Source organism: Dunckerocampus dactyliophorus, chromosome 1 (assembly GCF_027744805.1).
Source record: "Dunckerocampus dactyliophorus isolate RoL2022-P2 chromosome 1, RoL_Ddac_1.1, whole genome shotgun sequence".
In the NCBI taxonomy this organism is placed as follows: Eukaryota; Metazoa; Chordata; class Actinopteri; order Syngnathiformes; family Syngnathidae; genus Dunckerocampus; species Dunckerocampus dactyliophorus.
The window spans coordinates 30,570,833-30,584,879 of record NC_072819.1 but is presented as its reverse complement, the minus strand read 5'-3'; the positions used below and the strand labels follow the sequence as shown (position 1 = coordinate 30,584,879).

The 14,047-nt window shown below is 40.5% G+C and overlaps 1 protein-coding gene across 4 annotated transcripts in view; it reads right to left on the bottom strand.

Moving 5' to 3' along the window:
- Window positions 1-12,363, bottom strand: part of dip2ba (disco-interacting protein 2 homolog Ba) — a 55,165-nt gene extending 42,802 nt beyond the window's left edge. For 2 of the 4 annotated variants that reach the window (XM_054772255.1, XM_054772284.1), the window contains exon 1: window positions 12,066-12,361. In XM_054772255.1, coding sequence (XP_054628230.1) covers window positions 12,066-12,150 — 85 coding nt within the window. In that variant the 5' untranslated portion in view covers window positions 12,151-12,361. Of the gene's footprint in view, window positions 1-12,065 lie in introns of all 4 variants that reach the window. The other 2 variants (XM_054772274.1, XM_054772264.1) reach the window with 2 other exon arrangements.
- Window positions 12,364-14,047: the final 1,684 nt, after the last annotated feature.

The window sequence follows — 14,047 nt, the reverse complement described above, 5'->3', positions numbered from 1 at the left end:
ATGTTTTTATAGTTTTAAAATTATCCTTGCAGAAAACAATTCGAAATGCATGTAAATACATATAAATGATGAATGAAAGGGATAATTAACTTTTAAGGTTACTTCTACCTTCATTAAAGTTGTGATTCTTGATGTGACTGAAAACTGTTTTAGTGTGTAGCAAATTGAACAAACTCTGCAGTCAAATTCTCATGTTAAAGCAATTGCAGTTTGTTCCGTTATAAGTGAATGTATCAAAAGGTACTGCTAACAGTGTTTAGAAGTCCTATTTACAGCCTATTCTTGCTTATATGTTGTTGTACCCATGACTCACTGCTTTTAGGTGTGTCTTCTACTCCAGGGCACATCAATGTAGCGAGAGAACCTGTTTTGGGCTCTTCTCTAACTAAGCTGTTTATCAAGCTGAGAGGTGTGATGCAGGCCATGACTCAACATAAGGGAACAATGATGAGGGGATTTTTATAGTAGGTGACCCTTTCCACCTTCACATCATCTACCTTGTTACTCACCGCTTGACTAACTTGCATTCTCATCTGGGCTGAAGTTTATAGCTAAGTATCCCTCTGACGTTAAATTATAATGCAACCTCCCTACTCAGCTTTTTTGTGGTTAGTAGAGCTTTAGTCAGGGAGCCAGACTGTGACACATCAGACATTGGCTAACTTTACTTGTGATTTTATACATTTTAGGCCCAATGAACTCATGGGTGGTTGTGTTTTCTTTGATATGGGAGCCCCGGTGAGCCCCTCCAATCTATCATTTGGCTATATTAACCATGCGGGTGTGCTAATGCTGAGGAATGCGCTTGTGAATATAAATAGACCTGGTCGGCAAGACAAATTCGCTTTCATGCCGGAGGAGGAGAAAACAAGCATTTCTTTGACACAAAAGCACCACCATTATTGCGGTGGAGGCCGCCCTCTGAACATCCCAAGGAGTCAGTTCTCAGTGTGTACTTCTTTTCCACTGAGACTAACGTTCCTGGCTAATAGACAGGAGCCAGTGGTGAACCCTTCCTCAACCAACAGGCTGTTTAGCTGCTACATGTGGGTCACTGTTATACCAGTGGCTTGTGTGTGAAATACCACATCCTAATGGAAACTACTCTCCTCAGGCAAGGAGGACTGACTGACTGACCTCTTAACAAAGTGGCAATAGGTGCTTGCTAATTGTTGCGTCATGCTCTCAATATGTCTACCACAACTTTGACATTATTGCCAAACGTTTTAGATACCATTTAATGACCTTACAGCAGGAGTCTCCAACACCGTGCAAAAAGCAGCTTTTACATTTTTTTAAGTTGTTTTATTTTTGTAACTAACTATGTTGAATAAAAATGTTGCAAATAATGTGGTTTCTGTTATTTAATTGTATACAATCAATTAGTTTTACTCTGATGTCACCTTGAGGTCAAAGTTGGGGACAGACATGATCACGACTGGCTGGTGCGTACATGGAGAGACAGACTCCCTTAACAAGCTATCTCACTGGTGCTGCTGAAAAAAAAAAAAAAATAGAAACAATTGTCGGACACTGGCCGATTTCGAAACTGTTTCCAGACATCGCATTTTAATAGTCTTATTTGTATTAACTAAGCATGCACCAATTTCTTTAATTTTGGGGGCTCGCCGATCAGCCGAACTTTACATATGAAACAGATCTTATCTACTTTCGCAAAGGTCTGAAAGTCAGCCACTGTCGTCTTTTGCACTGCCAGGGTGACAGCCAGCAAGCGAGCTAAGGCTAAAGCTAAAGCTAGCTGAAGCAAAGAGCCAGACAGCTGTTGGGCAGTGAAAATGGTAATGGTTTAATTTTATTTGAACATGCGTGCAAGTTACAATAGAATACATCACATAATTCAATTCACAGTTCCACATGTTCAAAAAGAGTAGGTAGAAGCAAGGCTTATTTAACCCTTATTTAAAATTGTTAACAAGATGTCACATTCCTATCGTTTGGACGTTATTCCTCCCAAGGGGCTGAAGGATGTTTTTAACACTGTTGGGCCGTGTCTTCTCTATTTTACTACAAGTTGTCTTAGTTCAGGGGTGGTTCCGACAAAACCCAGCGTTGATCCAACCGTTTTATCCAGTGTCATTATTAGCTAATGTTTTATAAAAAAAAAGGTTGTTTTTATTCAGCTGCAGACATTTTTAGAAAACAATATTATTTTCGATAAGTTTGAGTCTGGTTTTAGATTGTGACATAGCACTGAGTCCGCACTACTTAAAGGCTCAGTCACACCGCCCGAACTTTGCTGTAGCGTTCCTGGAGCGGTGAAAAAAATTCATCACCGCTCGTAACCGCGCACAAAATGGGGGAAAAAAAAAAATCGAAAACACGGGCATTGTCCTAGCGGTGCACCGCTGAAGCCGGCGTTGCTTTAGCATTGGTTTAACGGTAGCGAACGTTGGTTTAGCGGTGACGCGAGTGTTCTGCGCATGCTGGCTGGTGGCATTCTCATGAAGTGCTGGAAGGCTCATGGATCCTCATTCCTCAGCTCCACCATCAGCTTGTCATACAGTCCATGTTCAGGCCTTCTCAGTATCCACTGTCTGACCTACACAACTCTGTCTCTCCTTCTTCTCTCTCTTCTCCTTCTGTCAACAGCTTGTTGCAATCTGAGGAGGTTCTGATTCTGCTGCTGGACTAGTGCACCAATCATAGCAAGTCTCTCAGCATCCATGGTAGTACAGTTTTACTGTAACTTTGAGCGAATTCGATATAACTGAGGTCTGCACTCAACGGCTATTCCAAATGGGCTCCTGGTCCATTTCTCCCCGTATTTATAGCCAAATTCTGGTCCACCTCCGACACCTCCATACCAACGCCAAACCAAAGTTCATCACCGCAGTGGATCGCTGCTTCAACGCCTGACACCGCTCCAGCAATCCCGTGTCCACTCGTAAAACGCTTACAGCTGCTCCACCAAAGTTTGTGCAACGTTTAATCACCTTCCAGGCAAAGCTGGCGAAGCAGCAGTGGTCCAGTGTTTAAGATTTCTGCGTTGGCCTAGCAGACCCAAGTGTCCACGAACTTGCGTCTAGCGGCGCCAAACTTTGACTGGGCGTTGTTGGAGCGGTGATGAACTTTGTCGTGGCGGAAAATTGCCCGCTCCTCACCGCTCGCAATATTTTGTGCAGCTCAAAACTTTCGGAGCGGTAGGAGGGACCATCAGCGGTGGCCGAGCATATGCGCCGTTGCCTTAACGGGGGCCAACTTCTGTTAAACGGTGGTGAACGGTTACGAGCGGTGATGAATTTTTTTCACCGCTCCAGGAACGCTACAGCAAAGTTCGGGCGGTGTGACCGCGCTTTTAAGTTCAGAATGACATCCTTTTATCACTTGACTCCAAAAAACCTGTGTTGCTGGTGATGATTGATTCTTGGACCAGTACGGTTTTCTTTATATTTGTTGCTCAGTTCAGTTATTGACAAACACAACCTTTTCTTTCATTTTTATGAAGACAACCTCCAACTCTATTTTCCAGTTGTTCCAAACAATCCTAACTCATTGGATTCCATTTTTAACTGCATTGGAGGAATCAAGAAATGGCTCTCACATAATTTTTTACATTTAAATGTGTCCAAAACTGAATGCATTGTATTTGGATCAAATTTGCTCACTGGTGTTGTCCCCGATCTGGATTCTCTTGCCCCCAATTGTAAATCTGTGGTTAACAATATAGGTGTTAAGTTTGACAGCTACCTGAACTTTCACAAACATAGGCCTGTCATGATAATACATTTTGTTGGTCGATAATTGTCCTACAAATTATTGTCAATTGATATTGACAACATTTTTGAGACCATTTTTTAATTAATTATATGGCATAATTATGAGAGTACATGGTATCAAACGCACTAAACTTTAATTTCGGAAGAGTATTAACATTGTAATTGGAATGTCAAAAGCTTTTAAATAAATTAAACTAAGCAATATAATAAATTAAACAAACAAAAAAAACAATGAAAATAAAATGGACTGTCTCTGTTAAGAAAAAAAAACACTCCAATCAAAACACACACACACACACACACACACCGTTATGTAGTGTATTGTTAAACTAATGTACGAGGTCATATTTGAGCTGGCCCTGAGTAAAATGGTCAGAATGATAAAGAAACACCACAAACTTCACAAATAAATATTTCTGATATTTCCAAAAATAAATCAGTGACCAATATAGCCACCCTTCTTTTCAATGACACGGAAATGCCTTCCATTCATGGAGTCTGTCATTTTCTTCATCATTTGACCATCGACTTTTTGTGCAGCAGCAACCAAAGCCAGACACTGTTCAGAGAGGTGTACCTTTTTTCTTCACTGTAAATCTTACGTTTAAGGGCCCACAAGTACTCAATAGAGTTTTAGGTCATGTGAGCAAGGAGGTCATGCCATTAAAGAGCATCGTGACACTTTTATGGATTTGTATTCTTTAAATACATTTTATTTATTGTCTTATTATATTCTTGTGTTATTTTGGTTTTTTTCTTGCACTGTTGTCCAGCACTGGTTTAGCTACAGCTGATGTAAGGGGCAGTATAGATAAAGTTTGATTTGATTTGATTTCATGTAAAAAAAGCAAAGCTACTAAAAATCTGGAGTTTGTGGTGTTGGACGACCTTTTCAGTCATTTTCAGTCACTGTGCACTTTATTTTTGGAAAAAGGCTCAAATCAGGTCTGCAGTGTACACCTGTTGTGCGAGTTTTGTTTCTTTTTAAAATGTGAAAAATCAAACACTAAAAGGAACTGATATAATTTTGTTGTATGCACAGCAATTTTCAAAACTTTTCATTTATATTTGAGAGAACTACCTCATGTGCAGTTAAAACAAGTATTGTATTGAAAATCGTCCAAAATCGAAATCGGCAGGTCAGGCTTTTTAAAGACTGGCAATTGTCCAGAAAATTTTAATCACTGCACCCCTAGTATTAACCGCTTCCCAATGTAAAAATTTGAGATCCGTTGATATGGGTTTTTCAGGACCGATACAGATTATTAGTAGTTAAGGAGGCCGATAACTGATACTAGTGTGTCATTATTTAAGGGGCTTTGCATTTATTTAATTGGACTTTACGTTAAGACTTCTGTTTTTTCCAGTGGGATTGGATGGGATGGAATGGGATGGGACGGGATGGATTTCCACTCATGTAATTGATCGTGGCGGTGCGCCACTACAAAATAAAAGCCACCACACCTTAATTTTTTTTTTTTTTACTTGAAAACAATTTTAAGTAATATATTGCATGAATGGATATACCAGGGGTCACCAACGTGGTGCCCGCGTGCACCAGGTAGCCCCCCACGACCACAAGAGGTGCCCGCAAGCCTGCTTTTCATTCAGGTTTTCAGTTAATAATGAAAGAACAGTAGAAAGAAATGCATTCTGAAATACAAAATGTGAGTTGTGGACACCAGCATTTTGTTAATGTTCTGGTAAAACAAGCATATTCGCTTTGTTGGGGTTTAAAATAAGCTCTGAAAATAAATGTTACAAAAATGAGTAGCTCTTAGTCATTTTCATTTTGTAAAAGTAGCTCTCACAAGGAAAAACGTTGGTGACCCCTGGGATATACAGTATATGCTATATAAATACATATATAACTTATTATTTTTTGACCACAATTAGTTTGAAAACGATTTCAAATATAACAATGTTTCACTGCGCTTTATTTTGATAAGTATGTATCGTAATTTCCTGTCTGCCTTGCTGGCACTTGCACAACCTAACCAGATACACGACACGTCTTGTGTTGACTTTCACGTTGTTTCTTATTATTGGGCGAATTCCGTAAAATATGTAGTCCATTGACGACAGCTTGTCACATGCTAAGCCTATCTATGCCAGCGTGTGTGATCGCTCACGTTTCAATGTCATTCCACTTTGTCATTTTTGTTGACATGCCTGGCTGGCGGCATCTAGCTAGCTCGTTTTTGTCGAGTTACAATCATCATCACAAATTACTTTTTAAAGTGTCACTTAATCTTGCTCTCTTGTTATCATTATAATACTTATGGCTTGTCTTCAAAACACTAGTCGTGCGTCGAAGTTGTGTAACAGAAACACATAATGTGTACAGCTTAATTAACTCATTCAATACCAAAGACGTATATATGTATGTCTTTTACGGGGGGTTTTGCGTGAGACGCAAAAAGACGTGATGATGAAAGTGCATAATAAAAGAGGTGACTTTTCATGCAATTTTAAGCCATAAAAACAGCCACAAAGTGGCAGAAGTGCATTTGATAAGAGCTCGGCATGCATCTTTTCCAAGTAATAACCCACTTGACAGCAAGGAGGACGTGAGAGAGCATGGTGGAGTGTAGCATGCAGAAGGTTACGCATTGTAAGGAAATTTTAACACATGCATGTGCACACACGGACACGCGTGCACAGACAGTTTAGTTGCAACTGTGAAAATTGTAAATCGTTCATGGTGTTATATTTGTAAATACATTTTGATGTAAAACAACCCTTTTTGTGTTGTTTATGTTGTGGTGCAGTTGTTTAGATAAAGCAAAAGCAAAACAAAAATGTGTCAAAGTGAAAATTATGCTTGAAATGTATCTTTTCACAAAAAGCTGTGTTTTCCTCCTTTTTTTTGTTGGGAAGTGATATTTTTCTGAAACTTACCTATGGTCTACTGCTGATTACTAAAGAAAACAGGTAGGTCCCATGTTTATATAGCCATAAAATACAATATTCTGTGTGCCTTGAAAAATCAGTCAAAATCGTTAAAATGGCCAGTACCGAGGGAGATAAATTTAGAAAAATGGCAGGGATTAAATAAGTGATTGAAAAAATTGTCTCAAAAATGCTGTCAATGATATCAATTATTGACAATAATTTGTAAGACAATTATCGACCAACAAAATTTGTTATTGTGATAGGCCTAGGTAGGACTAATCATTTGACGTGGTTATACAACTACCGCTGTAGCTACGGAGCCCGATATCCAACGTGAAAGTGACTTCACCACGGTACACCGCAGCCATGTCTTCATTGTAGTTTAGCGTTTTATTCTTCTTGCGGGTGGAGGGAGGCAAGCGACAAACAGCTTTGAGGCGCATTACCGCACCTACCATAGTGGAGTGTGGCCCAGAGTATTGAATGTTATACGGCAATCAGATCGGCCCGATCTTGTGGTGGAAGACAATATTATCCGATCTTCAAAATACAGTGGATCGGCAGCCGATCCCAATCCTGAAGATCGGATCGGGACATCCCTACTGTCTGTCCAGCATCAGAGAAAGTCAAACACATAAGTCTCAATCTGCATCACACATGGCGTGTTCAAGGACCGCCGAACACAGTGGCCGCAACCCCTGAAGACGACACATTATTCGTGAAAGCATAAATTTACTTGGAAGAATTGGGGGCTTTCTAACAGTCAGTTCATCCAGTCAGCAAACACACAAACGCACTGATTAGTGACCAGCTGTCATTCAGAACACAACATAAATGATCTTGAAAAATCTTCAAGATTAAACACTTTCAATACACGTCATCGTCAAACTTACTTATGTGTTCATCCAAAGCACACAGAACATTGAACAATTTCATGCTGTCACCTTTCTTCTGCACTGTACTACTTACCTGCTGTAGCTGTTCACATGAGGCGTTGGCGCACATTAGGTAAATTTCAGTGTTCGGCACTAATGTAGTCAAGCCGTTTTTAATTTTTATTTATGTACCCCCTACGGCAATCTGCGTAGCCCTAGGGGTACGCGTACCCACTTTTGGGAACCTACAATGTAGAGGAAACCCTGTAGTGTATGCACTTTTAATGTGGCATAACAGATCTGTGCTTGGCGATAGTTCTGATTCACCATGGGCTTTTTTGTTTTTTTATTCACCATGGGTGTGTTGTTTGGGTTGACATGAGTGTGTATACAGCACTGATCGTTCTGACTCTTAATGGCGTCAGGCATGGATTGAAAGGGTTTACACAGCAGCCGCACTGGCCTTCATATCAGACTTTTATCCACATTTAGAAAAAGCAGATAACGACAACATGAATGGAATGGGGGAAAGAAAATACAAAAATACTTGCCTTTTTGTAACAACGATCTATACGCAAAGAAGAAAATGAGAAATGTCCTTCTTTGTTGTCCTTTGTCTAGTCTCAAATGAGTAAATAGGTAGGTATTAGTGGGTTTACACTGTGATGTTGTCATGCTATATAATGTATGCATAGCTGACAATACATAGCCAGATTAGGATACCAATACCGGAGACCTTCTGTCTAAAAAAGGTAAATTGGAACAATTGGACGTACTATCCTCAGCTGGAGGAATGTGGACCAGGTGCCTGAAGCCGTGTGTGTGTGTATGTGTGTGTGTGTGTGTGGGCGTGTGCGACGTGTGAGCAACACTGAGGCAAACAGCTGCTTGGGGGAGGGGTTGACATGAACTATGCTTCATATGTATGCAATAGTTTATTGTACAGTGCATGTGCATGTGTGTGTGTGTGTGTGCAATGCATACACTCATGAGCAAATTCTTAAAAATAGGGTAAAATTATAACTATTTGCATTTCGCATAGGTCCACTGTAACCATATGCATTTTAACACAAACAGCTGATAAAAAATTTAAGACCATTGCCTTTATAAGTCAAAAACTGCACTTAAATCTGGCTTTCAAACTGACCTTATTTAGCAAGTCTACCGTCGCTTGTTATGTTGTTGCAGGTACGCTATCGGTGTGAGTCCGAGTGATTCTTCCAGAGGTGTGTTAGATTAGAAGTATTAAAGGAAGACTCTTTACTCGCCCCTCACAGCACTTTCCAGTCATTGCAAATTGCTTATTGACAATCCAGAAATATCAAGCTTGATGCTGTAAGGAGCAGGACATCATCCCTTGCACCCCGATATCATTATTGTCAGAAAATACGTTACGCATATCAACTGATTTGCCAATATCACTCGGCCAATATTAACAGACATCCCTACTTTTTGTCTTTGCCGTCAGGAGGTCCTGACAAGGTAAATGTTTCAATGACAGAAAAGCTAGATTTTAGTGCCGATTTTGACTTTTTAAAGCAATGTTTTAAGCTTCAGCTAATGAACAGCCTGTTTGAGTTTAAATGCAGTTTTCACTGTTTTTGTTTCTTTTTCCTGTTTCTTCTGCATTTTGATGCTCCACTTGCGCTAAATGTGAATACTTAAATGTCCCCTTCTTAACATCTTGTTGAGGAGTGTACATCCTAATTGTAGCCTGACAAGCTGCACAGCATGCGGGCACAAGCCATCATTGCAGCAACAGCAGGTTTAGACTGTTATTGGAGATCCCACCATTCATAAAGACTATTATATGACATCACAACAGATGATAGCCCTCCACATCAGTCACTGTTCTGACTCACAGATTTGGTGCAATAAAAAACAGCATTCAACTGAAATAGGGGGCCTGTGCTACAAAGCAGGATTTCTCCTTATCAATGAGTTTGAGGATTAAGTCCCGATATGCCGTACTACGAAGCTGGTTCACTTTTTACCAGAATACGTCGCCACTGTAATTTATTTACTAGAGGAGTTTTGTGATACAAGGTAAAAGAAAAGAACAATACAGCCCACTGACCAATAAGAGCTCCATCCGTCCATTTTCTATACCACTTCTCCTCTCTAGGGTCGAAGGGGCATGCCGGAGCCTATCCCAGCTGACTTCGGGCGACAGGCGGGGCACACCCTGGACTGGTCGCCAGCCAATCGCAGGGCACATACAGACAAACAACCATTCACACTCTCATTCATAACTATGGACAATTTTGAGTCGCCAATTAACCTAACATGCATGTTTTTGGAATGTGGGAGGACCCGGAGTACCCGGAGAAAACCCACGCACGCACAGAGAGAACATGCAAACTCCACACAGAAATGCCCAAGGGAGAATCGAACCCAGGTCTTCCCGATCTCCAGACTGTTATACTGTGTTGGCCAGCATGCTAACCACAAGACCACCGTGCGGCCAATAAGAGCTCATGGTCTATAAAAGGCCCGCCTACTGACCAAACAATTATCTGACGTCAAAAAGGACGTCGTCATTCATTAACAACCATGCCGATTCAGTGCACAGAGTAATTCAGGCTTTAAAAGCAAGGATTTGTTCCTCTGACAACACCCACGTTGCTACTGAAAGAATAAAACAAAAATAGCCAATTTCAACATTAAATTAAAGTATTGTAGTAATGTGTGGTCCATACATACAGTGTGTGTTGCTAATGACGTGGCAAACTTACAGAGTCACGTAATGCAATTCCGTTTTTTCTGTTTTAATTTTTTTAGAATTCCATTTTTTTTAACCTTCTACGTTTATTTTACCAGCAGGAATTGTGTCCTTTTTGGGTTTGTAAATAAAATGTCCATTAATTAAATGCAAAAATCCTCACCCGAATTGATGCAATACATCATTGGCCAATTTTGCCCAGTAATTGAGAAATGGATGTAGCCTGGCTAACTTTTCTAATGGGATCTCAGCCTCTGCACACATTGCTACAAAATCTTCAACAAGCTGTAAAGCCCATGCTTGTGATCAAGAAAGATGTCGTCACCGATGCAATTCCTATCGCATTATTAATGTAAGATATTTTAATGACACCCTTAGATTGTTTACACAGTTCGACAGTATGCAGCAAACAGTGCTCTTTTTTAAGAGCCAGAAGTGTGTTGTGTGTGTTGAGAATGTGTCTTAACTGTTAAGGCGAGCTGGGTGCAAGAATAAACCTCTTTTTGACTCAGAACCTGCATGTCGTCAGCGGACATTGAAAAATGCTTGCTTACATTAAAGCGGTAAAACAACACTGTGTAAGCATGGCTCATCCAGCCTGAGTCGCGCACACACGCACACAGCAGGACTGGCATGCTCTGCTAATCTAAGATAACCCTGCTAGTTTTCATTCACGCTTGTAAGAGGGGAGTTGACAAGTTTTTTTGACGCCGTTTTGACATGTTTAGTTTGGGAGGGGGCAGGTTACTGTTGATGATATTGATGAGATTCTGCCACAATTGAGCGGTCCGCAAGGGAAATACTTCCCCACACCAACGTTTCTTCTCCTCACAATGACATAATTTCATTCGCATTATGTCACTTTCCGTGAGATTCTGCGTTTAACATTAGATTCCGTTTTTATTGGCCAATTCCACGATTCCATCCGCGATTCCATTAACACAGAAATCATAGATTCAGAAGGCGTTTTAATAGGTGGAATAGGTGTGTCCCATTGGGTGCATTAATGACCTTCCTATTTTATATCTTTAGAACGTATAGAAGAGAGAAAGATACTGTATGTGTTCATGTCTCACAAGGATTGTGGATGATGGGCAAAATTCTGAAACAAAAAGTGCAGTTGTCCTTTGACAACATTGATAGTTCTTCCCGAGGGAAGGGGCTGTGCTACCGTTCAATTTCATGTTTGCGATTGGTCATCTGCTCATAATCTCGCCCCCTTTATGTGAACACACTCGAAACAAGACAAGAAAAGAAATGCCGAACTTAACTAATCAAGTTTGGATCCAGCTTTGTAGCACCGCTTATCACACATTTTCAATGTTTGGCTCAATTAAGCCAAAAAACAAAGAAATCCTGGATAAGTTAAGCTACATTCATAGTAGAGGCCCCAGGTATGACACCACCACAATGAATATGCATCACGTCCTATAGGCTTGTTACTATTTACGCCATCTGAAGGAAGATAAGCAAGATGACAGGAGAGTCATGTCTTGACAAGAGGGGCCTTGCCTCTGGCCATTGCTGTCACACACACACAGACGCACAGCATAGCCAGCAAGATACATAAGTAAATAGTTGAAACAAAATTTCAGATACAAAGCTCTGCTTTTAGGGGAGAAGACAAAAGAAACACTTGTGTCAAAGCTGCCTGTCATGCACTGCTAGCTTGTTTGCCTTCTACATCCTGTTCTAGCTGACAATAAGCTAGGTGCAGCCGCGTGCTGCCATTGACCTAACTGTACACACTCTGTCCAACTAAAGAAGAGAACAACGAGAGTCATCTTAAAATAAACACATAAATATTACAGCAGCCCCTCCGTTCACAACATTTACCTTCAGACAGCTCCAGGTCCAACTCAGCCAATTGGTCTCGAACCTCCTTTGGTAGGGCTGACAAATCCACGCCGCGGTCTGCCATGACTTCGCCGGAAAAAAAAAACACGAGCAGGCTTGTGAAGAAGACGCGGGTTTCACGTGGGGAAAGGTACTAAAGAGGGGGAATGAAGGGCCCTCCCTCAGGACACAAAACAAGCATCGAAGTGGGAGAGACAGTCCAACCGCACGGCTGGCCGCTCCGCCATAATGGGAGAAACTCAGCCACGGCAACGGATCGTCACGTGACTGCGTTTACCTCGCCTGTCCCTTGCATCCAAGCCCAAAGAAGGAGCAAGAAACTGTTGCGCCCCTGGAGGCGTAGATACGAAACAGCTATTCAATATCACAATACCTGAAAAGCATATTTTGGACATATGACATGTGCAGTACATGGTCATCTGGTCACATGGACACGCTTAACAAGTTGCATTGAGGAACATCAATGCAATTTAATTGCACAATTCAACATGTCCTTAAAGGAGTAGGAAAAAGCAAATCTTATTTAATCCCACCCCATCTCTACATCTTTTACCAGTAATCCATTCACATCATGCGTTTAACTTGTTGACACTTATAATTCATGTGTTATTATGTGTCATTAAAAACTTCCTGTGTTCAGTGTCACAATTTTCAAATTAGTAGAGAAAGGAATAGATCAGGGGTTCACCACATGAGTCGCTGCCAGCCTGTTCTAAAAATAGCTCAAATAGCGCCACTTACCAGTGAACTGCATCTATTTTTTTTGTTTGCTATTGTTGTTTAAATCACACTTACATGTAAACTTGAAATGACAATATATAAAAAAAACACTTAAAAAATGTTTAATATGAATTAACTTTGACTTAGTATAGTTCAAAGGTCAGTATTGTGAGCATGACCAAAACGTACCATTCGTGGAGATCACACAAACATGGTGGGCACAAGTCAGCGGGCACAGCAAAAATGAGATGACTGGCCCCCAAAAAGATGGAAGAAAAAAGAAAGAAAACATAATTTTCACAATGAATGGGAGGTAGATTTTTTATTTTATTTTTTACAGCAAAATGAGCAGAGACATTTCACAACGTGTCACGCAGGCTACATACCATGCTAACTATTGATAACATGTAGTTCAAGGTAAATTGAGCAACTTGGCTATTTCAGAAGTGCAGTAGCCCTTCACATTACCCAAGAAGTAGCTCTCGGTTTCAAAAAGGTTGGTGACCCCTGGAGTAGAGATTGTGTAACAATGCATTGATAGCTTATGCCAGGGTTGTCCAAACTTCTTCCACTGAGGGCTGCATACTATTAGACTCTATATGATGTAATATAATAGAGAAAGGATGCTGGGGGCCACTTTGATATTTCTATTTTTTTAATTTTATAAAATGGCTAAAGACATGTTCTTCTGGAGATATACTATATATATATATATATATATATATAGTTCTATTAACATAGTTTCCACTTTTTCTTTTTTGCATTGTGCCTTTTTGCTGAATTTTTCCCCAATGTTTGCTAGGGTTTTTTTTTTTCGTTTAATTTTTATTTCTACAGTGTCCTGCGGGCCAATAAAAAAATGAACCGTGGGCCACAAATGGCCACCAAGCCACACGTTGGACACCACTGGCTTGTGCAGTGATAAAAGACAGATGAGAAAAAGAAAGGATAAAAAATGAAATAATCAAACAGTAGTAGAAAAGTGACAAAGTACAGCTTGTGCATTGATGACGGTGTTGCGGCCGCTGGCACAGGTGTCAGGAGTTCTGGACCCCAGAGCAGAGACAAACGGAGTGATGTCAAAAAATGTCTTTTAATAACAACAAAGGGTGCTCACAAAGGAGAAAAAGCCAAGTACAACAAAGGACGGCGGTGACAAAAGGTCACCGGGAAGCTAGCAAAGTACAAACAAAAAGACAAAGTAGCAAATAAGGAAAATACAAAAGTGCTCAACAACTTAC